Genomic DNA, 26,969 nt, shown 5'->3' on the forward strand with positions numbered 1-26,969 from the left:
ATGGCTAATGGTCAAGAATGATGGGAGTTATAGCCCAACAATACCTGGGGGAATATCATCCATCCATGTTGTTAATCAACACTGACCTCTCAGCACAGGGGTAAGGAAAGTAGAGATCAGACTTCCTGCATTAATGGACAGGTAGAAGACAGAGAAGAACTTGCTTCTTTCCTGGGCCTGAAATGAGAGAAGATCAAATCAACATCAGAGATTTTTTTAAAAACACTGTTTAGAAGCATAGCAATGGATTTGTCAACGGGGCTCCATCAATTCCACTCCAGTATGAATTATACATTTGTATTGACCTAAAATAAAAGGTAAGGTTAAAATCAAGGCAAGGTATAGATTCTCTCTCTTTCTTCACACTTCCATATAAACACACAAGTAGAAGGAAAGATTCTCTTCTCTTTGCATGGTGGAGGGAGGGGGATTTACAAAGAGAGTAGCAGTTACTTATTCAGAAGGAGCATTTTAATTGAGTCCCAATATAGCCTCATTCAATCCAACTTGGCAGTGCTTGACAGCTCATCATGTCTAGGCAATATTCTCCCAAAAAAACATAAATAGGAAAAGAAACATATTCATTATAAAAAGCGTACACCAACAGCTCAGATAAGGAAAAGGGTGGAAGAAGTTGGCAAAGTGAAGCCATAGTTAGGCAAGAAATAATTGGGATTATCTAAATTACATTTCAGCCTTAAGTACATTTGCTTCGTGGTATTAGCTCATTTATTTCAACGGAACCTACTTCTGTAGGCTAAAAATATCCTTGCTAGACAAATTCAAGGGGCTGTTAACTTTTGCTTATGCTAACCAGGAGCACAGAAGAAGAACTGATATTACTAATATGCATTCCAACAGGTGGAATTTACAACAAAATGCTACAGTGTGGATTCCAGCCAGCCAGCCAGCCAGCCATGCCTTATGCCAGGGCATTCTAAAAAAGCTAGCAAAGCCATGCAGAATCTTATGGCTGCTCCTTTTCATTAATCAGAACACAACTAAAAAGAAGCCGTAGAAATCAAAAGTGATTGTGTTCCACTTGCCCAGCTCAGGAAGTTAGAACCAGGCAAGAGCAACAAGTATCCAGGTAATAGGCCAGAAATTCAGGTTTCACAATCATTTATTTAATTGTGGGTGACAGAGCCATAGCTGCCAAGTCTCCCGTTTTTCGCGGGAAACCCCTGGATTTTAATCTGTTTCCCGCTGTTATCCCGAATAGAAAAAAATCCCGGAAATCCCCTGGATTTCCTACCTGCCAGGGAGGCTCCATTTCGGGTGCTGCTCTGCCCACGTCTGGGCACAGGAAATCGGGCAGAGCGCCGGGGCTTGTCTGCCCATGTCTGGGCACCGGAAATCGGGCGGCGCCGGCACCGGAAGTTGCTTCTACGCATGTCCAGACATGCATAGAAGCGACTTCCGGTGCCGCGCCACTGCTGATCCCGCATTTTTCAACGGGAGACTTGGCAGCTATGTACAGAGCAGAGCAAAGAGCCGCCAGCGAAATAGACAAACTCGGACTCAATATGTGCTCAGAAGCCTTGGCCAATTTATAGCTATTCAGCTATACTCTAATGTGAGTAGCACAGATCGGGTTTTCCCTCAAAGAGGTCACATGTTGTGGTGAGACCTGGCAACCAAACCCTGTGTTGTGTGTGGGTATGTTTGACAGCCACAACACACAATTGATAGGTCTCTTGATGCAGGGTGTAATCAGGCCAATGGGACGCAGCCTAAACGGATCAAGGGACCTATAAATACCTATGTACATGACCCAGAGCTTCCTCTTTTGGCAATTGCATCGGAACACCCGCACACCTTTCCCTACTTTCAGGGCTTGCACGCTTAACCTTGCTATGCCGTTGTGTGTCACCTGTCGTTGGGACAGGGGCACGGCAGGAATTTTTTCTACTTGGCTGATTGGCTGGTGCCATTTGGGTTTCACCTGCCATGTAGCAAATGTCACAACTTGTAAGGTTGTGGATAGGCTCTGGTTCAGGTGATAGGGATGGGAGAGCGCTCTTGCCATCCCTATGTGAAGGGTATTCCATTAAAGGAATCCAGGGACTCTATAGTTTGGTCAACCCTGTGAGGGGTTGTGCCCATGCCTGAGTCCAGGGGGACATCTGGGTGGTGGACATAGCCTGTTCCTGGCTTTCCGCCATTCCAGGTGTTCATCCAAGGCTGACCTATGGTGGTGCCCTGGGTCAGCGCTACCTGCAATGGTGCAGGGAGCCAGTCGAACCAGAGCCTATGCAACCACTCACTTGCTGTAATCAAAAAAGTTGTGGCCTAAATTCTGCCAAAAAAGGTCTGAACACGCAATTAGATGATTTTCGATTCTGGACTTAGAGAAGGGACTCTTTAGATGGTAATGTGCATTACTTCGCATACTTTAAAGTGTGGAAAGCCAGCCCTGCTGTGTTTGTAGCTCCTCCTGCTGAGTGGGACCCCTCTCTGTTTGCCCCAAAGTGCTGCTCTAATGGCATCTCTCACTATTATTGACTCTGAAGGTGGCAAAAATAATAGGCAGACTCAGTTCTCTTTGTACTGGCAAAGGCTGATTCCGACGTGAGAAGATAGCAGGAGGGAGAGCAATATATGTAAATGTCTACATTAACTCCTGCGGTTATTTAATTTATAAAAAGGTTCAAAATCGTTATACAGTAATGAGAAATTGCCCCATATAGATTTTTTATGTGCAGAGCTACCTTCCAGTGCCCAAGGTTGTGGAGCTTCACAGGCAGACTATGATAATGAATGGGTGGGATCCAAATATTATTTTCTTAATAATATTTAAGAGGTGCAACAGCAAACCTTTATTTATTTTTCGCCAATTTGTAGACCGCCCCTCCTCGTGCCAATTTACTATCTCAAAATGTTTCATATTTAGGTAAAGCTCCTTCATGAGCCTGCACAACCTTTAATATCTTCTTTGGAGAACCTGATCAGAGTGCCTTCATCTTCTGAGGGGAGGTGAACAGCAAGAAGAGATAGGACTCAATCATGGTGCTTTGTCTCTGGAACATCCTCCCCCTGCTCATCTATTAGGCTTTCTCTCTGATTATTTTTAGAAAGAAATTGAAAGTGCCTTTGTTGATTTTAGCTTTTCATATCCCAGCTTGCTCACGAGCTCACATGGAGAAATGCTGTTTGTTGTCCCTCATGTTACAGAGGACCAGCTGGCTTCAACAACAAGTTGGTGTCCACAGCATACTGGTCGCATGCTGTGGCAGATTATTATGGCAGACATCCTCACTTTTAACTTTCAATTGTCTCCAAAGACCGTTTTATGCTGACAGTGAAGTATTATGTGGGTTTGGGAAGGGTATTCATTGTGTGAGGAAATCTTGCAATGGGTCTGTCCAAGAAGCAGCCGGAGTCAGGAGAACTTCAATAATTGCATTTATTCATGAACAACAGAGCAACAACTCAACATTCAGACAGAACTTGGTGCTGCAGATGAAAGGCTCTCTCTATCTAGGTTCTCTCAGTTTCTCATTTTTCCAATCTTAAAATCAGTTCTCCTCATTTTGCAGCTATTTAAGAATTCTTTTTAAAATGCATCAGCATTTTAGTGCCAATTCCTCCTAATAAGCATATTTTAATATGCAGTTTTGACTAACGTACACATGTTTGCAAGCCTCTTCCCCCAATACAATGCACTTTTGTATGTTATTTCCACAAATATATTTATTCTTATGCACACTTTCCCCTAACATATGCATTTTTGTAACTGTTTTGTGCTTGGAGAACTGTATCACAAAATTCTGGTAAGTGCGAATCTATGATTGCTTCCAGACTGTCACTATGTTGGGGTGGGATTAAATCACATGCTGGCAAATTATGATTGTCTAATTACAGGTGCTTGGAAGGTCTTGCGCAACAAACCCCACCCCAAATGGACTTTTTATGACAAAGAAAGTGACAGGGAAAATGCAGCATTATTTAACCTCCACACAGTCAATGTTCAGTGAATAGCTGACATTCTCTTGCCTCCCTGTAAACAAATCGGGACGAATTTGGGTCATCTGGAAACAGCTGGATTTCATTTTGAGGAAATACAGTAATATTGAAAGGGAAGTATGGCTTAGCCACATTTTCTATAAACAAGAAAAGAAAAAAGTCCAAGTTTACCCTATAGCTTAATTATAAAAATCAAGAGCTGTTGACCATAATTAGTATGCACAGAAACCTTTTGCTCATACTAAGTATAGCAAATGTAATTTTCTGTAGTTGAATTTGGCTTCCAGATTACTAATTATATATACAGAAATACAAGTAACGAAAATAAATAGTAAGATTTTGCAAATGACTTTTCTTTAACTTGCTTGTTAAGGGACAAATTGTGCTACTGTTTCATCCACTTACCTATTAGCCCCTTGAGCTAAATAATCCCCAGTACCAACTATCGGACCATAGCCCTGCTATTTGAAGGCAACAGTGGTTCCTTACAGCCTATCTACCAAACCCAAGACTGAGCAAGGTTTGCTAACTGCTGTTAGACAGGCGTTATCCAAGGTGAGTCCCCAACAGATGTGAACTACAACTTCCGCCATCCCAAACCCTTCACCACATTGACTGGGTATGACGGGAATTATAGTCCCAAACATCTGGAGGACACCACCTTGGCTGTCCCTGTGTTAGACCATTTTTGGTGCTTGTCCTGGTGACTGTGACTAGAGATAGAAGGGTCTGTCAGTTTTGATCCCTTCAGTTTCTTAAAATCAGTTCTCTACATTTCGGCACCAATTTGTGGATTTTTTTTTTAATCCTCATGAAATTCTTCTGCATGTGTGATTTTCTCCAAATAAACACATTTTGCAAGCAATTTTTCCTAATACAATGAATTATTGAATGTTATTTTCACTAATATATTCATGCTTATGCATACTGTTACCTAATATATGCCTTTTTTGTATACATTAGCTGCTTAGAGAACTGCATCACAAAAAACCAGATAAATGTGAATTCTGAAGGATGGCTGTTTCAGATCTCATACTGTTTCGGAAAGTGCAAATCTGAAAAATTTGGCTTTAAATGCAAACTGAATCCAATTTCTCCCCTATCTCTAGCCTGGCGCCTATACAGACTGATGTAAATGATGCACCGCCTCCACTTGCTTTTAGCTATCCATTTGGTGCTTTCCGGTATTCAAGACGGACTCTGAAATTATGAAGGCATTTGGGATTCTTGGCATGTAGCTTGTTTGAAGTTATTTATTTTGCTTGAGGTCCATGCTGCATGAAGGACCTTGTAGCCTTAAAGCTCTGCCAGCAGTCACTCTCAAGCTCTTGAATGTGTGATTTCAGCATTCGCATGGCCAAGCGGACTTTCAAAGCTGTACTGTGAATATCATGGGCTGGTGACTTTTTTAGAGATCTCATTAGGATTCGAGGGAAGGTGAAAGGATCACCAGGCTCAAAATCCCTAAAGCATCTTATGCCTGAATGACTTCACTGGTTTCCACCTCCCACAGTCCACTGTAGGCCTCTGCACAGGCACCTGCTGAGCAACTGCATCTGTCATCACTTAACAGTGGCAGAAGAAAACTTCAAAGATCATTCCCCACTTTGTTATGCTTCCCAGCAGCAGCATCCATAAAGTGAGGTGTGAATTTCCAAATAGGCACTGCATAAGCCTGAGCCCCTTGACATATTTGTTTTGATTCTGGCTTAGTTCTCCATGCATTTCCCGCACCTAAATGCCTCCCCAACTTGGGAGCCCACAATTAAGATGTAAATGTATGTCTCATTATGAGCAATCACATCTGGTACATCTCTTGAATAATCTTGATGCCACGGAGGGGAAAGAAAGCGAATCTTGAGTCAGTCTATCCAAGTGTGAAGCCTATAGAAGAGACTCCATTGTCAATGCCATCTTCTTGGTTCCAAGAATCGGATTCTGGTGTAATTGGATTTTGGTGGGTTTCTGTTGTTTGCTTTGAAATCCCTTCAGTTCCTGATGTACTTCCATGTGGCTTTCTCAATTATTTGCTTTAATTCAAAACTCTGAATATTTGTGCACATGCATTTTCATTCTCTATCACACTCCATTTTGAAAGCTGTAGTCATTCTTGCAGATGCATATTTTGCTTGAGGTACCACTCTGCAGCACAGAGCTTGTAAAGCTGCATGCGTAGTCATTCTTGGGCATGCAGGAGTGTGATAAAGCCACTCTCATATCCCAAAGACAGTGGGTTGCAGACAGTTCACCACTTGCATGGAGCAAGAGAGCTCACAGGACTCACAACATTTGGGGGAGTCTATTGTCTCTTTCATCCATAATGGTGTTGCAAATAGTTCAAAGCTGCAAAAAGTCTTGACATGAAAGTTGATATTACAGAACTGCAGGAGAGATGGTTTGTCGTGAAAGTGTTAAAATATCCCAAAAAACACAGGTATCATGTGAAAACAGAATAATGTGAGGAAGAGGTGAGGGATCCATTGCGAGCATGTGGTAGATTTCTGAAATGCATTCAAATTGATTTCAATGTGTTTGTCATAATTTCTGGAGCAGGATTCAGAATGACCAGCACTACAACAATTCAACAAAATTTCCACAATTTACATCTATCTTGAAGTGAATTTCATAGGCTAGATAGCAGTTGACAACAGTCTGCAAATATTTTAAGCACAATTCCCCCCCCATAGCTGCCAAGTTATCCCTTTTTTACAGGGATTTTCCCTTATGCTGAATAGGCTTCCTCGCGAGAAAAGGGAAAACTTGGCAGCTATGCAATTCCCCCCCCCCCCCATGCGTAAATGAATTATATTGTTAAGTGGCAGTAGTGAGGGTGAGGAAATGACATATCATCTTGCAGTGGTAGTGGAATTCTTATTTGTACATGTTATTTTGCAGAGTAAGGGCAGTTCTACACCTTGTGATTTTGGAGGGAGTCATAGGTGCTATGATGGTGCAGTCTTTGCCAGATGTTTCAGACTATAACTCCCATAACAGCTGACTGGGGCTGATGGGAGTTATAATCCAAAGTATCTGAAGTACCTGTTTAAACAACAGTACAGTATACATAAATTTGGGAACCCTTAACTAGCCAAGGTTGCCTGCTACCGCCCATGAGTACCTAAAGAGGTCCATACAGGCATTTGATACAATGTTTGATGCAAAGAACAGCAATGCAATCCCTTGTGTATGTACACAACCTTCTCAATCACATTTTTTGCACATGATCCTACTTGCCTTGCAACAGAATATATACTCCAGTTTGCCATAATTCACCCCTTACTTTAAAGCATAGTGGGAAAAATGGTCCTAAGACACAGGGACAGGAAGTTACATTGCAACGCACTGAATAGTTTGGGGTGGCTCATTTTAAACAGTATGTCAAGAAGCTGACATAAAGCTGAGTGACAAAAGGAAGGGAAGCCAAGGATTTTGCCTGCAAGATAAAAACGCATTGACTTAAGCCCATAGTAAGCCTTAAATCTGTGGCCTGCAGCAGGTAGGCATCCTGTGAGTTCTAACAAGCTCCAGCCTGAGGAGAACTACAAGTAAAAGAGCCACACCAGACAGCAAGTAATTCTCTTCACAGCAGTAGGCTAGAATAGGCCATGTGGTGCTGCCTATATTAAAGCTGCCAGGTCACCCTTGCTCTGGAGGCTGAACACCAAGGTCCCAGTCCCTGTGATAGATACTCTACCCCTGCCTTCTTTGCAGAAGTCAAGTGTGACAAGTGTCATTTCCCCTTCCCAGTGTGCATCTGGAACCTATGCACATAAAATTGACGCACAGCAACCTGCAGGGTAAATGCATGAGCTTGCTCCTTTTTTGCAGGCCAAATAACCCGTGGAAAGCAGAAACATGAGTCTGTTCACATGCCTGCTTTTCGCAGGGATGTTGGAGAAATTCTAATGGGAATGGAAACAGGAACGGAAATTAATGACATTTGCTCATTTAGTGCATGTCCAGAATGGAAATCAATCCAGCAAATAGGATTGGTATTCATTGTGGTTGTTTTTAGCCTGCAAACGATTACATAGTTGTTGCTGGGGTTCCCTCCATTCGCACTGCGCTTCCTTTGCCTTGCAATAAATGGCCTTTGCATTGGAAGGAATGTTGTTGAAAAATGTAACAAGAATGTAATTAATTATGTAAAATTCCACCACAGTGGACAGCAAGACGAATAATGTAGTTTTTGTTGGAAGCTGACATGCAGCAGAGCAGAAACAATACTGCGTATGATGAACACAGAACACAAATCAATGCCTGCTTACATTCCTACATATGAAGTGAACCTTAGTACATCCTCCTTAAGGAATACACGGCTGAAGAGTGCACATGATAATGATCTTCCAAAAGAAAACAACTGTTTCCTCATTCAGAGTTTGGAATTTGGGGGTGAAACATCCAAAGGTCTCCTAGTCTCAGTTAACGATTAGCTTTTAACAACTTCTAAAGATCAACTTAATCCAGGAAGGTAACACTTAACCTCTCAGACAAGAGCACAGTGATTAATTTGGAGGAAATCTGTAAAGCATTTTGAAAACAAGTGCTGTGTGTTCTTGTTATAATCACATACTAATTAGTTGTTAATTAGAAGTTGATTACAAAATATTACTAATTATTATTAGTCATAGATGTTGCACTTCTGGGAATGATATAACTCTCAGGAGCTGCTACTTTGAGATAAGCAGAGGAAGATTCCTAATGTCAATTACAATTACTTTTTCTAAACTCAAACAAATCTTTTATGTGTCTTTCCCCTTCCCCAGCCAAATTACATGATTTATGTGATTCTTATGTTGCCAGCTCTCTGCCTAACAACAATACCTCCCCATACCTTAAATCTAAGATTATCTGCGTTCTAATATTATTTTCTGACGCAGGCCCAGATGCTAACTACATAATTCCCCAACAGCAACATGTAAACATAAACAACCAAAATGCAATAAAATAACTCAGTACATCCATCCGCAGCTACAGAGATGATATGCAGGGCTGTGAAAATATGCAATCTCATATTTGATCAAAAGTATTGCCTGCCTGATCATTAACAAACAGGTTTTGGGGGGATGCTAGGAATTTTCAATATCCTGAAGGTATCCTATTGTTTAGGTTTCATAAGCTATGTGAGAAAGTGAGTGCAGTTTGTGCTAGGATGGGAAACACTACAGAAAAAATACAAAGTGTTTCAGTAAACTGCTAGTAATGTAACAGGTAGAATTCCTTGGTGAAATCTTATTTTAAATACACACACATTCACCTTGTGCTAGTAAGCCATGCACAATAGAAACAACTCCCCATGCTCTGGGCTTGGGGGTATGAAACTACAAACACAGAGAGAAAGAGAGGAAAGGAAGATTTAGACGCATAGGTATGCAAGGTTAGTGGAAAGTAAGGGAGAGTTGTTCTTTAAACCAGCATGAAATACAAGGTGTATTTGCACTGACCAGCTTTGCACATGATTTTTATTGGAAACACATACACCATTAATGTTCCCAACACTGACTTTAATAGTGAACTTTGTGACAAGTGCCAACAGCAATGGACTCAAAACAGGGCCACCGAGAGAAAAGAGGGAGGTATCAGCATACTTGGGGGAACAGAAGATTCAGCATAAATACACACACACACACACACACACACACACACACACACACACACACAAATATTAAGGGAGGGGGAACTCACTCAAAACAGTACAATGAGAACTGAGTATGCTCAGTAGCCATATCAGCCTGAGCATTGGTTGGAAAAGAAAAATGGTAAAGGAGGGCGAATGAACTGTCCTGAACTCTTAGGAAGAAGAGACATATTGCACCATTTGGTTGCATAGGTTCAACTTGTTTCCTTAATTGCTAATGCCAGAGTTTTATTCTCGGTTTGGACAGTGGTCCATTTAGGCATCTCCATGAAGCCACGATGGGTAGTAGGAAATGGGAATGCCCAAGAGCTCAGAGAGTTGTTTTCAGCTCAACTTCCGTGATGGCATGAGAGAGTAACCTTAGGGTAAGTGGTGGCAAAGAAGTGGAAAAACAGGTTCCAAGGAAACAGATTCTGCCTTGTATGCACAAAGTTTTGGCAAAGGAATGCAGGAACTCCATTTGCTTCTTCAGCAGCAGCAGTTCCAACCACCGCAGCTCATAGTCACCTGTGTCGTCGCTGAAGTTTCTGAGACTAAATGGAAGTAAGCAACTTCAGGGGGCACTTGTCCAATGACATCCAATTTTGTTTCCACAGATGCCCATGTTTTACGAGACCTCAAGCCATAGTTGGCAACAGTGACCAAATGCTGGATGGGCAAGTTGCACACTTCTCATGGACAGAGCTTCTGAGTATTATCCAAAGCTACCCTTTATATAGGGACCCTTGCTAACGTCTCTTTTGCATGGATGAGTCAACCATGCAGGCTCATTACATTGCATTTGACTGCTTATTAAAAATGATAAGCCAGAGGTGAGGAACCCTTTGAGGGGGCTCGATAGTCCTATTGAGAGTTGACCACAATTCCAAGGGCTGCATCGCAATCCACACACTCATGCAGCACACACAATCACACACTCAGCAGAAGGTGATAAACAAGTACAGTGGAACCTCGTGTTATGGACGGGATCCGTTCCGGAGGCCTGTCCATAACACGGAATGGACGCAAGACAAAGTACTGCATATGCGCATGCGTGGAGCGTAATTTAGTGCTTCTGCACATGTGTGAGCTGCGAAACCCAGAAGTAACCTGTTCCAGTACTTCCGGGTTGCCGTGGGACACAACACAGAAACACGTAACCTGAAGCAGACACAACATGAGGTATGACTGTAGCTTACATACATAGACCTTTAGAAGGCATATCAAGGCAGCCCTGTTTAGGGAAGCTTTTAATGTTTGATGGATTTCTGTATTTAATATTTTGTTGGAAGCCACCCAGAGTGGCTGGGGGAACCCGGCCAGATGGGTGGGGTATAAATAATAAATTATTATTATTATTATTATTATTATTATTATTATTATTATTATTATTATTACATATACAGGCACACACTCAGCAGATGAAGGGAGACAAGCTAGCATAAGTGGGCCTGCTCCTGCTCCATTGTTGCCATGGGGAGCAGAAACGCGGCTTCTTTTTTTATCTTTTGCAAAGGAGCTCCTTCTCCCTCTGGTAAGGCAACACTGTCAGGAAGTCTTAGAAAGAAAACAGGAAAGAGACAGGAAAGAGCATTCCTTCCTGTTTCCTAAACCTCTCTGAGACTATCTAACAATGACACCAACATTCAAAGAATGATGCCTCGTCAGACGTAGAAGGGACCCTTTGGAAGGTGAAAAGAACCGACATCACCTCCCCCCCTCCCCACTGTGTACCAGATCAATGGAGAAATGGTGGGACTTAATAATGTCAACTGCTGGACAATGTTTTTTAATAAGTTGGGTTTTTTTTAAGAACAAAGGCAAATTGTTGGGGTGGTAGTTTGGGACCACCATGAATTGCTTCAGGGGGCCAGATACAGTCCACAGTTCAGGGATTAACCATCCCTGCTAAGTGCTATGCTTAAGAAAGCATTAATAAACCACATGGATAAAAGAAACAAAACTCTTACATGCTCCTCTTCAAACTGGTCTCCACCAAACGCTGCCACACAGGGCTTGATACCTCCTGTTCCAAGAGCAATCAGAGTCAGGCCAGTCATCGACAGAACCCTTCAAACAGGAATGGAGACATTTCAGCACCACAGAAAGGGGTGTGTGTGTGTGATCCCAAGTATTCTGGTAATGCTGTATTTTTTGAAAAAACAATGGAATATTATAGTGCCTATGTGCCTCCCATTTTAAGCCATGGCAGGGAAACAGTTTCAGCCCAGGGAAAAAATATGTCTATGTCATAGCCAGCCAAAGTTTGGGGAAACCCTGCTTTATTTATATGCATGCTGCACTTGCCTGGGATTTGGCAAGAAAGTTGCTACCACACCACTAGCTTGAAGTGGGAATGATGCCTAAGGCCTGATTCAAACATTCAGAAAAATTACATCATACAGTTCTGGAATGAGCTGCCAAAGGAAGTCTGCTAATGCGCTCCTTTAGTGTGGTTTTGGGAGCTTTGAGAAACTTGTTTATTTAGGCAAGCTGTTGAAAAGTTAAGCCATTCCAAGTGATTAACTGGGGTTATCTGTTGGATGGCATTTGGATTTGTGCTGTTGTGGGTGTATTTTTGACTCTACTGTTAATACGTAACACTTTTTCATGTGATAAGGATGTTTCATGGTGGCTTTATAAGCCTCCTTGAACAATGTGGGCCAAAAGAATGCAGTTTTAAAAACAACAACAGCAAAAGTCTGGCATGCAAAGAACTGTACATGGTGTTCTGTATGCTTGTTTCTGGTGTCATAACTGAGAAGGGGCTGTAGCTCAGTGGTAAAGGGTCTTCCTTGCATGCAAAAGTTCCCAGGTTCAACCCGCAGCATCTCCAAGTAGGGCTTGGGGAAATTCCCTGTCTCGAAGCCTGGAGAAATGCTGCCAGCCAGTGTAAGAAGAATTTGCTTTACATGTGTAGAGAGCTTTTGACATGAGGGGAGCATCTGAATTTGTGATTCCACACCTGCATTCTGAACTGGGGCAACTTCAAGGTAGGGTCAGAGGCACACTCTTTTCCTCCCAGCTCTATTTTCCATACTGGGTAACCCTTCACCAGCTGGTTAAATGTTCCTTCCCTTGCAAGTCCCAGGATTGTTGTTTATTTAGCTCCCAGTTTGAATGGGAGCCACCGCCACCCCCAGCGACTTTCCCTCCCTCTGTAGCAAATGCAGTTGAAGTGGGCATGAAAATGCCCTGCCTGGTTTCCCTAGGTCATTCAATACAACCAGCTGTGATGGTCAGCTTACAAAACTTCTGCAGAATTCTAAGGTGGACTCTGTCCTTGCCTGCCTACACCGTTCACTTCAGAGAAAACCAAGCATACACTTTTTAAAACGGTGGTTTGCTTCCCTCCCCACTCCAGGTTTGGGCTTTAGATCTAAACAAAATGAAAAACCTTAGAGTGCTAAAAAAAATAAGTAACTGCTGAAGTTAATCAGCTTCTGAAGCATGTGGCTCTGGAGAGAGGTTTGCCTGCAGCTCATGCGTAAAGCGCTTTCTAAGGGCTCATTGCTTGAAGCAGTGCTCACCCTCGCCATGGAAATGAATGGAGGCTATCCCAGTACAGTACAATACTTGATGCATTGCCCCCGTGACGCAAGACTGGTGGATTGCCTAGCACAAGGTGCCAGCAGCTTTCAAGGCTACGATGTCCGGACACGATTTGGGATGGAGCACACGGTGCCAGCGTTAACAAAAGGCCTGAAATAGCCACACAACCACTTATTTCAAGGTGCACGGTGAATGATCTATACCTTAATACAAGCCAATTAATAATAACGTTATCAAAACATAGCAGACCTGTCTTTTCATTACTTACACATGAACAATATGGTTTCCCACACTCGGTATCGCCCCAACGGACTTGATCACGTGACCAATAACGTAAACAACGGAGAGATAAATGATTGTTCTGTGGAGAGAAAGAGAAAAAAAGTGGGGAAATGCTATCAGCCCAAGGCAGTGGCATGATTTATAATCTGAAAACAGAACGTGTGTCTGTATTTCCTGATAGGGGAGGCGCAAGGATTTTTTCTGTTACCCTTTTCCCTCTACCAGAACTGAAACTCCTCTTTCTCCAGCATGCTTCAAAGCATTGAGAAAAAGCTGCAGCTGAACAGAAAGTTGGGGAAACCACACTGACAGGCACAGCTGCTCTGTTTCCCACCACTTGTGGTGGCAGGACCAGCCTAAGACACTCTCTGCCTGAGGTACAAAACAGCAAGTGGTGTCCCCAAACTCCACTTTCCAAGCCCAAGAACCCAAGCAGACCAATTTTATTCTCTTCATTTACAAATTATTTATATTCCATCCATAACAAAACAAAACAAAAGTTCTCTGAAAACAAAAGTTCTCTGAGCAGCCTATAGTAAAAATTAATATGGTAAAGTACACAAATAAATCACCACCATATAAACAAAAACAAACTAAAAACAGCAGCAAAATAAAACCAAAGTTGGGGGGGGCCAGTAACAGGATGTAATGGTGCGAAAGCTCTAAAATCCTACAAACACCTCTCCCCTGGAGTAATAAATTAAATTAAACAAAGAACGGATTGATTTGCTAGCTGTTCATCACCCCCATGGCCAGCTGTCTGAGGCAACTGCTTCATTCTGCCTAATGATGGAGCCGGCCCTCAACCATTCCTAGCAATAATATGGAGGTGCCACCCCAAACACACTGAACACAGATCCTGAGCAATAGATAGACCAGTGCTTGGTGTCCAACACCCTAAATGATTGTCTTTCAGTGGCAATACAGAGAAATTTATCTGAACGTAAATGCCACTGAAAGATAGTATACTTAGATGTGCGAGTAAACAGAGCCATCATTAACCCTTATTGAAGTCAGGGGAGCCCAGCAAGAAATGACAAGGCCATTGTTTGGATACCTATTTGCATACTTTCCTGTATAAAGTGAGTCTTCTCTTTACAAGAGTCTACTCCAGGCATCCCCAAACTTCAGCCCTCCCCATGTTTTGGACTACAATTCCCTTCTTCCCCTTCTTTAGGTCCTGTTAGATAGGGATCATGGGAGTTGTAGGCCAAAACATCTGGAGGGCCACAGTTTGGGGATGCCTGGTCTACTCTTTACATGAGAAAGAAGAAAGACTATATAAGGGATGGAAACAAACACTCCACCCACCCAGCCAAACCTCAGTTGCGTTCCACTGCTATAAGCACTTTTCTCCCAGTCTACCTCCAGTGCTAGATATGAGCTGGACAAGGGGAAAATTTCTTAAACCAGGATATACCCTGTTTCTCATATTTTAAGACATACCCATAAAATAAGACATAGCAGGATTTTTAAGCATTCAAGGAATATAAGCCATACCCTGAAAATAAGACATAGTGATAGGCGCAGCAGCAATGCTGGCCGCGGCAGGAGGAGGAGGAAAAAAATAAGACATCCCTTGAAAATAAGCCATAGTGTGTGTTTTTTGAGGAAAAAATAAATATAAGACATGTCTTATAATATGAGAAACACGGTAATTGTGCAAAGACCAATCAAAGCGCAAACAAAAATCTCATTGCATAGGCAAGTTCCTAAGGCATGCTAAAATTCAATGGCAAACAAAAGGTGACAATCTGTGATAACGTATATGAAAAGTTTCTAAAAATAGTACTATTAATCAGCTAGAAAATGCCCTATTTGCTTCATTAATTAACCGGGGTGTGTGTGTCATTTGTGTACCTGAAGTACAGATGGACAAATTTGTGAATTTTGGTTTCTATCAGGTTTCTTATTTCTCCAAATGTAAATTCAGTTCTCCACATTTCTGAATCTATTTTTGCTTTTGTTATAAATTTCATTCCTGTTCAAAAGTCATGAAAGTTCTCTACCCATTTGTATGCAATTTTGCCTAATATACATTATTTTGGCAAGCATATTTCCGTTAATATATGAAACATTTTTTAATGTTATTTTCACTAATATGGGCACTGTTATGCACGCATTTCCCTAACATACCCATTTTTGTACACATCATTTGGTTGGAGAACAGCATTGCAAAATTCAGAGAAGCACAAATTTCACAAATTTGCAATAAACAAGGTTGCATTAAAACATAAGCTGAAAAAATTCCACTCCAATCTTCCACTTGAAGATGTAATATATTTTATCCTTACTTGTATTTTCCCAGCCAAGAGTCAGCCATGACGGCACCAATGACAGGTGTAAAGTAACACAGACTTGAGAAGGCATGGTAGACAGAGGTGGATGTATTCTCATCCCAGTGGAGGAAGTAGAGGAAATACAAAGTCAGAACGGCTGAGGGATAAAAACAAAGACAAAAGCAATGAGTTTCATAAACAATGTGCGAGCCACAGAGTGTGACAATAATTGCCATTTTCTTTTCCTGGAAGAGGCTCAATGCTTTTACCTGTGGTGTGACAGAAAGAAACCCAATGAGGCTCAGTTTTCACTACCATGAAAACACAGTGATGAGCAAATTGCCCTTTCTCAATCTCTAGCTATCATCCCACTGATACAAGCATACAGCCTCCAGCAGAGGAAAAGCAAGCAATCCTGGGTGTCAGACCAATAGGCCTTTCCTGTCACTCTTGCTTTCTCTCCCCTATATGCTCCTAGTCATTCTCCAGAGATTGTAGCCCTTGCTGACCAGCTTCCAGTTCTGCTTCCATATAACTGTCCCCAAAGGGAAGAGACAGGAGAGCTTCTACAGCAGGGACAAGACCCCAACATAACTTTAGTGGAAGCAGTTTGAGAGTTGATGTGCGAGCAGTAGCACAAATGGTAATGCATAAGCTTAACTGCCACCAAGTATAATAATAATGTTCAATTGGGGGTTATGAAACTTTTTTCTCAAGCACAAAACTCTCGTTGAATTGCACTATGGCTTAAAAATATGGCTTCTACTAGTGGATGAGCAGTTGTGCAAGTGGGCTGTCACAATGGGTGCTTAGTGTGGAAATGATGCTTCATTCACACACTTTTCACGAGACAATGCTTTCATCCTTTATTGTTCTTGTGGCTTTTACCAGCTTTTCTCAGAAGGCAGAAAGTCTGACATTTTTCATAAGAACAGAAGAGTGCTACAATCTCCACAGGTGTAGATTAACATTAGTATTCTATCTTTTTAAAAGTATGGGGATTTGATATTCTCTCTCTCTGTGTGTGTGTGTGTGTGTGTGTGTTAATGTTATTTAAAAGCATTGAAACTCCTACCTGTAACCTATGTTTGCCATGTTGCTAAAATAGCAGTGATCAGAAAGGTTGTTTTTAAAATCTTTTGTTTAAAATGTAGTATTATGACACTTTAAAAAATGAATGAGAGCGTTATATAATGCACTTTCTGACCACATCAATTTTAGCAAAATCTACACGGCTCCCATTTTACGTAGTCAAGAGAGGGGATTTTTTTGTATACATGTATTTCTGAAATAGTTTTTTTAAAACAAAAACAAAACAAAAACAAACGAAACAGCATTATAGTGTTATAGCACTATACCTTTCATTCATTAACAAAGCCAAGAAAGAATTTTAGAGCTTATTAAAAAACAAAGTTTAAAGAACAGGGCCATACAAAACGGCTGCTGCAAGGGTTTTAGTGGATGTGTGCTGAGCTTCAGTTGGCCCCACCCACAGCAGTTATGTCATGAGCACTTGTGTACACAGCACAGCAGGATGCAGACACAGAAAAAGTTCAGAACTCCCAATAATGTGGAAAGTCAAGTGCAACTTCACTTGTAGCTTACAGCAGAAGTGCAATTATTCAGCAGTACTAGGAGCCACCCACCTGGAAGCAGCCTCTGGCACCATGTTTATAACCTTTCAGTCTATCCTGTTAGTGTGTACACGTATCAGAGACAGCTGAGGTATCTGAGGCAATTTAAGATCTGAAGGCAAGGAATCTTTCCAGATAATTCCTACTATTAATTCTCTCCTCCCACCCACAGGCCACCTTTTATCATCCTAAAGGCAAAACAAATTGCAAAGAGAGCCAAACTATTCTCTGAGAAGCTGTGGAGAAATGATGAAAGATATAACACACACCTTTCATGCCATAGTAGGAGAAGCGCTCGCAAAACTCATTCACCACAATGAAGGCGATGCTGAGAGGGTAATTGGTACCACATATTTTCTAAAGAAGCAAACCAGAAAAAAGGTAATGTCATACAAAACTTGTCCTTCGGTCATGTGTACGGTTGACATAATGACGCACAGCACCCAGAATCAAACTTACAGACTTATAATTCAATACTGAATTGGCAGATGTCCCCAGAGAAGGAAATACAGAACTTATAATAAAAAAGGCTTGCCCAAAGGCTGACAATCAGCACAGTGAACGAATGTCAAATGGGGGTGAATACACTTGAAATATATATTTCTCCCTCTGTATAAATTTTCCAGCTATAGCAGGCATAATTGTGGGTGGCTTTGCAAGTTAGATAAAAAGGAACCACAAATGTGTGTCCATGATTTTCTTCAAACTCATCCCTTGTATTCCCAATCACTGCACACTACAGGAAAGGGCCTCCTGCAGACACCCTCTCATCAGGAGTCCTCTTCCATATGATGTAGAACCAGGCCTTTCACGAGGCAGCACCTATCCTTGGAACGCCAATCAATATCAGACATACCTTATCCATTACCTTTTCAGCACACCCGGAAGACCTTTCTTTACCAACAAGCCCTTTAAGTGTGGATGTTTTTTAAAATCCCTGTCCATATCTGCCTTGGACTTGAAATTGTTCTTATTTATGTTTTTATATTATTAATATTTTTTACTGTTAAATTGCTTTGGGATGTTTTATGGGAAGTGATCCATAAATGAAACAAAACGAATAATTACATGACCACCTGGCAAAGGGACAGCTTATGTGAGGGAAAACAGCTGTAGGCAAAAAAGGGGGGGGAGGAAAGGAAAGGAAAGGAAGGAAGGAAAGAGAAGGGGGGGTTATTTGTGGATCAGCAATCAGGGCAGATGTCAACTGTTTTTCTAGAAAGTTCCATTTGTTCCATTTAGTTATTAATTCTAACCACGAAGCAAATCCCAGCATGCTTGGGTTCCACCTATCCAGTAGTTTGTAGTGAGACCTATCCAGTAGTTTATGCCATCAACAGAAAAATAAACAAAAAGGGGGAAGAAAATGATAATGCCAGTGTCAGTAAGACACAGGTCTCCAGACATCACACGCAAAAGGATTACTATGTGACTGGAAGCAACGTGACACTCATATTGCATTCAGAGCCAAGCCCTTACTTTTGTCCTCAACTTTGTGAGGCTTCGCTGTAAAAAAAGGAAACAATGTTAGCTGGCATTTTCCCCAGAGTGCTGTTGCATCATTTTGTGGTGTTATCTCAGGACATAAAAGAGACAGCATAGCCTATGGAGAAACATAAACCCATCTGATAGTGGAAAAAACAAACAGCCTATCCAATGCTTGTGATATGGTTCTGACAGCAACTAGCTGGTTAGGTGAATTTGAAGGCCCAAATCTAGAAATTTGAAATTTATATTTAGGCACTGCAGATATGAACAAAACAATTAAACTTGTGCTTCCTCAGCAGGCTCTATCCCAACCAATAAGCATTCATGTGAATATGTGGAGCGAGCTCCTGCATGTACACCTTGGAAATCAGGAGCTGCTGAACACAGAAAAGGCTCTCCACATGCAGAGATTCTCTATACATGCTCAAAAAATGCTGAGTCTGAAGCAGCAATCTTGCTCCATCCAGCATATGTTCACTGGAACTTCTGTTAAGGGGAATTTGTGCTCTCATATCAGAAGTGTTCACTAATCAGGTGTGTGTCATGCTGTCAAAAACCTGGATGAATTCAAAATGAGGATTAGTACATTAGGCCTGCCAAGGATGCTCCTGAGCACTAACCCCTATTTTATACTCTGTTTGGATTCATTCAAACATTTGTCATTATTCAATGAGCAATTATTTTCTTTCAAAGTGAAAACAGCATCTACCTAGCATCATTTCATGCATCTTAGCAGAGCAACACACATCAATGCCAGAAGAAGAGGGAAACCCTTCTCCTTCTAAGTTTTAATGTATGATGTGAACCAGAAAGCACAAATATCAGGATCACTGTAGAATTTAAAGAGGATTGAGACACATCTCATTAGGGATGGGTGAATCTGTCCATTTCAGTTGCCCAGTTTTCCAATCTTAAATTCAGCTTTCCATATCTGTTGATTATTTTTTTAAAAAAATAACAGTCCTTACTGGGATAACTGCATTGCAGAATTCAGAGAAAGACAAATTTTGCAAGATGGCTGTATTTTGGTACTGTGCATGGTTTCAGAATGTACGGATTAGGCAAGCTCACCTTTAAATGTGAACTGAATCAAAATTCTCCCCCATCCCTACATCTCATTCATGAGAATAGAACTGAAAATCTAAGTAAGTTGCTCCTAACCAAGTGTGTTGTTATGAAAAATGTACCCCAAAATGCGTTGCCTTTTAAGAAGGACAGACGCGGGTCGGAAGCTCCAAAATTTGCACTAAGTTCAGCTCCGCCGGGAAAATGACAGAGACCACACAATGCTGTCAGGAAAAACAAACTGATCCCTTTATTGCAGAATGCAAAGCTACAGCTGTAGGGTCCCTGCCTCTGGAAAGAAGGAAGGAACCCCGGGAAATGGTGAAGTCCCCCTATATACCCTCCTGTTCATGCATGGAAATCTCTGGACTAGGAGGGAGGGGGAGACAAGGGCGACGGGTGGGAGATCGGATTAGCTGGGTGCGGAGATGACTTCTCCTTTCAGATGGAGAGATGTCAATCTCTCTTCTCCTGTCGTTGATGGTGCTCCCTGTTGTTTGGCAGGAAGGGCAATCAGTCGAGATGGGTGCAGAGGTGGGGCAGTTCCTGGCGATTTCCATGGGGTGGAAGTCCGCCCGGCAGTGTTTTCCTCCAGGCCATGGAAGGGTGGGCTACGTTGAGGATGGCAATTTATTTGAATAAAGTTGTTCCAGCTAATCCCTCTATTGTCCGTGTGTCCTTGAATGGGTATAGGGTGGTAGTAGGGCAAGGTTCAGGTGGGTTGGGATCATACAGGGTTCATACAGAAAATATACCTGGAAAACATACCTAATGCAGGGATTTCTAATTAAAAGGTAGCAGTCCTGACATATACAGTTCTAAGATATAAAACAGCAATTCTAATACAGAGGCAGCGGATAGAGATTTCATGGTAAGAGAACATATAATAGGCTGTATTATTAACTTGAGTAGAAAAGTTTAACTTTGGATTTGGGCGGTTTCCCCCCCCCTTCTTCTGGAAACATTGTTTTGTTCTGGGCGGAGGGGAGGTGGAGAGGGGAAATGTGTGAGTTTATGCTAACTGTTGTGCATATGCAGATCCTTAAGCCTTCCTTCAGGCAGGGTCGAGTCCTAGCTGGAGGGGTGGGGAGACAGGGAAGATGGCATTGAACAGGATTCTGGGTATTGCAGCTGTCAAATTCTGTCACCCCTCTCTGTTCATTAATAATGGTGTCCTGCAAACCCCCCCCCCCAATATGATTTTATAACAATTTTATAACAGCGTGTTTACATACATTTCAGCAGAGGGCAGAACTACCTATTCCACTTCCAATGCCTCCAAAGCTGGACACAATTGCTTCTTTTAAAGAAGTTATGGGTGGCTGCAACTTGCAGCAAAGAAGTGATAGGCAGGAAGAGGATGCTTAAACCTTCCCTTGCCCATCACTTCCCCCCTTGAAGTTTCCTTCTACTAGCAGGTTCATTTGTGTTAGTAGATGAAATAGAGGTCTGGAAGCCCTGGTTCTAATATTTGAAAATAACTTTTATTAACCCAAAACACTTTACTCTGGAACCTTTGGTTTTCTCTGTTTATTAATCTGCAACAATTACCTCCCAAGTTCTGAGGAGATTTATGTGGCCTTGCTAAACTTCCTCCACCACTGCTTTCCATCCTGCACATCACTCCTCCCCACCTTGTCTATTTGGGAAACCTGTCTTGCCAGGCATCCGAGTGTGACATAATGTTTGAATAGAGTACACACAAATAAACATAAACCAACCTGTCATAGCTGTCAAGTTTTCCCTTTTCTCACGAGGAAGCCTATTCAGCATAAGGGAATTTCCTTTTTAAAAAGGGAGAACTTGACAGCTATGCAACCTGTATGTGTGAGAACAAGCAATTTGGTCAATTCCCAGAATGTAAGAGGGAACTTGGACCTTTTTCAGGCCTACACACATTGCATTTTGTACAGATGTGACCTTTTCAGACAGTATATTCACTGGAACAGGTATGCCTGATGGGCATGGTGGGACGTTGCGAGCTTGCTTCCCTATAATACTTAAGTGGGGGGGGAGCATGATCACATAATCTAGGTCCAAACACCAGTTTTGTGTTTGTGTGTGGGAGCAGGGCTTAATAAAAAAATTTAAACCATTACTGCAGTGCAATTGCTTTTAGCCCATCGTTTCTTCCAGTGGGTATTGACATTAAGGGGAACAACACAAAATTATGTTGGCTCATTCCTTAAGGTAATTACAGCATTAACTTATGAATTTGCACAGGTGTCAATGCTAATGCGTTCCTGCATCCGTCCTTGAATCTGCACAAATGACAAAACTTTATATAGTGAAAGTAATTCATCTGATCAAAACCTCAATCAGAACACTTTTCCAGATTATCACTAGTCATGCTGCTGAGTGACCCAATTAGACCCTCTCCCCATGACTCCTCGTTTTTATTAACACTATTAATTTTTTTAATGGATTGAGAGGTCATTCCAACACATGAGCATTCACCAAGCCAGGCCTTGTTTTACTAAAAACTAGCAAGGAAGAGTACATGATGATACAGCTGTATCATCATGTACCCTTCCTCTTCATTAGCCTTTTGACTTTTACAAATATACAAAGCACAATCTTGTTCTTTTAAGGTTATGTACTTCCTACTCTAGTGCTTGACTGCACATCTATCTTAATTTCTTCCTTAATTCACCATTGCATATCTATCCCTTTTGCAGCAATCTTTAAACTAGCTCTCTACAAATACAGTCTGGAGAATAAAATGTGTGCTTTTGAATAAGCTAGAAAGGCTCAGGGGCACTTACGGTATCCTCAGAGAGGGGAAAGAAGAAGAAAAAATCTAGTGGAAATTCTGACAATAGAACTAGCCCATATCAAAATGTTGCCACTGAATTGGAAGCTGCCTCCACTTTTGAAATCCAGCAAGCAAAGCTGCAGGCTCACCTCCCCCTCTATGTATATCATTCTTGCTTCCTTCAAAAGCGTGCTGTTTTTGCCTGGGAAATGCATTCCAAGAAGTGGTAATTCCCAAAGAAGCCATTGGCTCAGGTTTGTTCCTCTGTTGTCTGAGCTGCCTTTTTAGTACATTAATCAGGTTAGCAAGAAAGAATTTCGTTTTGAATCTCTAATGCTAATACCAACCCTAGGCAAGAAATGGTGCTTGTCTGTCTGAGGCCAAAGCACAACAGGGGAAGGCAAGAGCAGCAAGCTCTCGAGAATTGTTCCTGGGAAGTTGAAAGAAACAGCAAAATAAACTCACCCCAAAATAAAAACAACCCTCCACGACAACCCTCCCACCACACCCCAACCAAGTCAGATCAAATACTTACCCGGGACTTTTTCTCTGGAGGGCAAACTCCCATTGAAGGATTATCTCCTGCAGAAATAAAAGTGAACAGAGTCTCCTTAGATTCTTTTCTCCCTGAGAGGTCCATCCTATGCTTTTCTTTTTCCCTCCCCAGTTTGCCTCACACAACTCTCTGCTGTCGTGGTGAGTTGGTTGGGAAGACTTCCAAATGAGTGGAGTTTAGTTCAGATTTAAGTTAACCCTGATTGTGCACATTTTTCTCTCTGCCAGGCTGAGGCAGGAGGACAGCTTCATGAGGAAGGAGCAGAGCAAAGTTAAACTGGGCTGGTGAAACTGTCACTAAATCACAACAGTCACAGGGCTGTCCTCAGCACCTGCAGGCAGGGCTGTGTGCCGTTTGCTCTGAGCACACTTCAGGTACTCTGAGTAACCCTTGTGTTGAGTCAAGCGAAATGCATACTGAATGATAATCCCTATTCCAAATGTTGAAACTCATAATTAGTGGCAAGGTTTGTGGCTTTGGGCCATCTCTGCTATAATAGCAGGCTTATTCTGCACGAACCACAGGCATCCCTGCCTATTTGAAACTAGCTGGCTGAAGCAAAATGATGCATTGAGAGCACAGAGCAAATGAGCTCTGTGTGGCTTACACTTAGATTTCTGCTGCTCATTTACTATTTAGGCGCTGCTTGGCTTTAAAAGACACTGATATCTCACTAATAAAATTCTCCCCAATAAGCTTGCCACAGGAAGAGCAAGATATAAGAGCAATAAATAAATGCATATATAATAAATAACTGCAAAGAGCTCCTCGCATTTCTTTTGATTGACCCTCTTTTTAATAGTCTCTTATCTGTGCAGCCACCGTAGGCTACTAGTATAGGTAATAAATGGTTCCTCGTGCACCCCTCTGCAGAGATAAGGGCAGGGCTTGTATGTAACTGTTTTTGTGTTTTGTGGGATGCTTCCCACAGGGTTGTTTATAGCTTACCCTGTTCCACAGGAGGAGATTAGCTAGCAAACCCTAGTACCTCACAAAGGACTTAACATTTTTGAACAAAGAGGTGGGGGAGGACAGGAAGCTTGGAACTACTGTGTATAATTAAAAGTGTGTAAGATGCCCAGCGCCTCAAAATCCACTCCCTCCAGATTTATTTGTCCATATTGGCCTCTTGACACTTCCACTGTAAGAACATATAGGACAAAAGGAGAAGAGTCACAGCCATTGGTCCACTCACTTTTGCCTTGGGCTCTGCCTACCACTGATAGGTGACCCTTGAAAGGTCATCCATGAGGAAATGTGGCTCTTGGGCTGAATAATGTTCCCGACCCAGGTGGCGCTGTGGGTTAAACCACAGAGTCTAGGGCTTGCTGATCAGAAGGTCGGCGGTTCGAATCCCTGTGACGGGGTGAGCTCCCGTTGCTTGGTCCCAGCTCCTGCCCACCTAGCAGTTCGAAAGCACATCAAAGTGCAAGTAGATAAATAGGGACCACTCTGGCGGGAAGGTAAACAGCGTTTCCGTGCGCTGCTCTGGTTCGCCAGAAGCAGCTTTGTCATGCTGGCCACATGACCCAGAAGCTGTCTGCGGACAAACGCTGGCTCCCTCGGCCTATAGAGTGAGATGAGCGCCGCAACCCCAGAGTCGGACACGACTGGACCTGATGGTCAGGGGCCCCTTTACCTTTACCCCTGTGTTAGAGCTAGGACTTTTAAAAATCTTGCTGCAGTTTTAGGCAGCAGTTCCTCTTTTCCTCTCTCTCATGGCAGTGGCAGACTTTGGGCTCTCAAGTTTCAGCAGTGCCCTGTGGCAATGGCAACATTTGGCCCCGCACCGCCTCTTGGGTTCCATGCTACAGCACTGTTGTGGTGACTGCACCGCCTCTGCTCATGGTGCTGCCTGAAGCAGGATCACTTCACTCTAGGCTGCACACCAGGGTCTATCCTGGCTGCGATCAAAGTTTCTGCGGCTGCATGTGCACAGGAGATTCTACTGCCTGGCGAAAGGAGGACTGGGATATAAATCTATCTTCTCGTCTTTCCAGTTCTCCTAGTTGCGTGTTCAGACACAGAGACCTCCCCCCTAAATAAATTCACACTCGAGTCAAATTTTAGTTTTGGTTTTTGGCAGAATTTAGGCCACAACTTTATTGATTACAGATAGTGAGTGGTTGCATAGGCTCTGATTCGACTGGCTCCCTGCACCCTTGCAGGTAGCGCTGACCCAGGGCACCAGCATAGGTCAGCCAAGGGTGAACACCTGGAAAGGCGAAAAGCTAGGAACAGACTACTCTGCCACCCAGATGTCCCCCTGGACTCAGGCGGGGCACAACCCCCTCTCAGGGGTTGACCAAACCATTTGAGTCCTTGGATTCCATTAACAGAATACCCTTCACATAGGGATCACGAGAGCGTTCTCCCATCCCTATCACCTGAACCAGTGCCTGTCTGCCACATGAGCACCATAGCTGCCAAGTCTCCTGTTTTCCCCGGGAAATCCCTGTTTTTCCAGCTGTTCCTAGCTGAAAAAACAGATTTTTTTGTTTTTTCCCGGTTTATTCTGCTGTGGCGGCCATTTTGGAACTGGGCGGAGCATGCTCAGAAGCGACTTTTGGTGCTGCTCTGCCCAGTTCCAAAATGGCTGCAGTGCCATTTTGAGTCCAGGAAGAGCTGCCTTCAACTCTTCCAAGTCCTCCTGCATGCGGGTCCGGAGGCTCAAGCCAGGAGCTTCCAGCAAATTGTTCTCAGCCAGCTGCACCACCATCGCCGCAGGTGTGCCTTCAGCAGACACCTTCATCCGCACCGTCGGGAGAAGTTCCTCTCAACACATTCCTCATCTGGACACCCAGGAAACGCACACGTGGTCGGCCTGCTTCCAATCCAGACTCTGCCACCCTCCTGCTGGACAATGCTGTGCCCGACTATCCAGACGTGCAGGTTAGGCGGATCTAGGAATGAACTAAACAACATTAGCAACTGCACCTCAGCACCGCATCCGAACATAACCCCCGTATGCTAGGCCAACTCTATCGGGCCTAGGGGCGGGGCCTGCACTCACCACCACAGCTTAAGAGGCTGCTGAGAGGCCTCCGGGACACTGCTGATGTTGCTGCTCCTGTGAATGTGTGGGAAGGCCGCTCCCTCCTCCAGCCAACTCCATTGGGCCTAGGGGCGGGGCCTGCACTCACCACCACAGCTTAAGAGGCTGCTGAGAGGCCTCCGGGACACTGCTGATGTTGCTGCTCCTGTGAGTAGGCCGCTCCCTCCTCCAGCCAACTCTATCGGGCCTAGGGGCAGGGCCCACACTCACAGATACTCTAAGCAGCTCTCTGCAGCAAGTGGCAAAAATAATTTTAAATGCTTTAAAAGGTAAAGGGACCCCGACCATTAGGTCCAGTCGTGACCGACTCTGGGGTTGCGGCGCTTATCTCGCGTTATTGGCCGAGGGAGCCAGCGTACAGCTTCCAAGTAATGTGGCCGGTAGGCAGGGCGCTGCGCGGCAAAGCCGCGTGGCAGCCATGCTGCACCCTGCGAGGGCGGGGGCGCCGGAGCGATCTCCGCCCCTCAGCGCCAGGGCGCCCGACCTGCTCGAGACTGCCTGTACAGTGGTTCCACTCCTTTCTCCGGGGCCGTGTCCAGAAAGTGGTGTTGGGGATGAGTGTTCAGACCCTGGACACTCACTTGTGGGGTGCCTCAGGGTTCTGTTCTCTCCCCCATGCTTTTTAATATCTATATGAAGCTGCTGGGAGAGATCATCAGGGGGTTTGGGCTGGGTGTTCATCAGTATGCAGATGACACCCAGCTCTACCTCTCTTTCAAA

At 43.2% G+C, this 26,969-nt stretch overlaps 1 protein-coding gene across 2 annotated transcripts in view; it reads right to left on the reverse strand.

Annotated features, from left to right (window-relative positions):
• The window catches only part of SLC15A2 (solute carrier family 15 member 2), a 63,680-nt gene extending 40,267 nt beyond the window's left edge, over positions 1-23,413 (reverse strand). For both annotated transcript variants that reach the window (XM_035129704.3, XM_088662317.1), the window contains exons 1-6: positions 23,174-23,413; positions 17,600-17,687; positions 15,712-15,853; positions 13,404-13,496; positions 11,554-11,653; positions 87-177 (exon numbers count right to left, since the gene is read on the reverse strand). In XM_035129704.3, the coding sequence (XP_034985595.3) occupies positions 87-177; positions 11,554-11,653; positions 13,404-13,496; positions 15,712-15,853; positions 17,600-17,687; positions 23,174-23,278 (619 nt within the window). In that variant the 5' untranslated portion in view covers positions 23,279-23,413. The remainder of the gene's footprint in view (positions 1-86; positions 178-11,553; positions 11,654-13,403; positions 13,497-15,711; positions 15,854-17,599; positions 17,688-23,173) is intronic.
• Between the last annotated feature and the right edge of the window lie 3,556 nt (positions 23,414-26,969).

This window comes from Zootoca vivipara, chromosome 1, assembly GCF_965207765.1.
Source record: "Zootoca vivipara chromosome 1, rZooViv2.hap1.1, whole genome shotgun sequence".
Classification (NCBI taxonomy): Eukaryota; Metazoa; Chordata; class Lepidosauria; order Squamata; family Lacertidae; genus Zootoca; species Zootoca vivipara.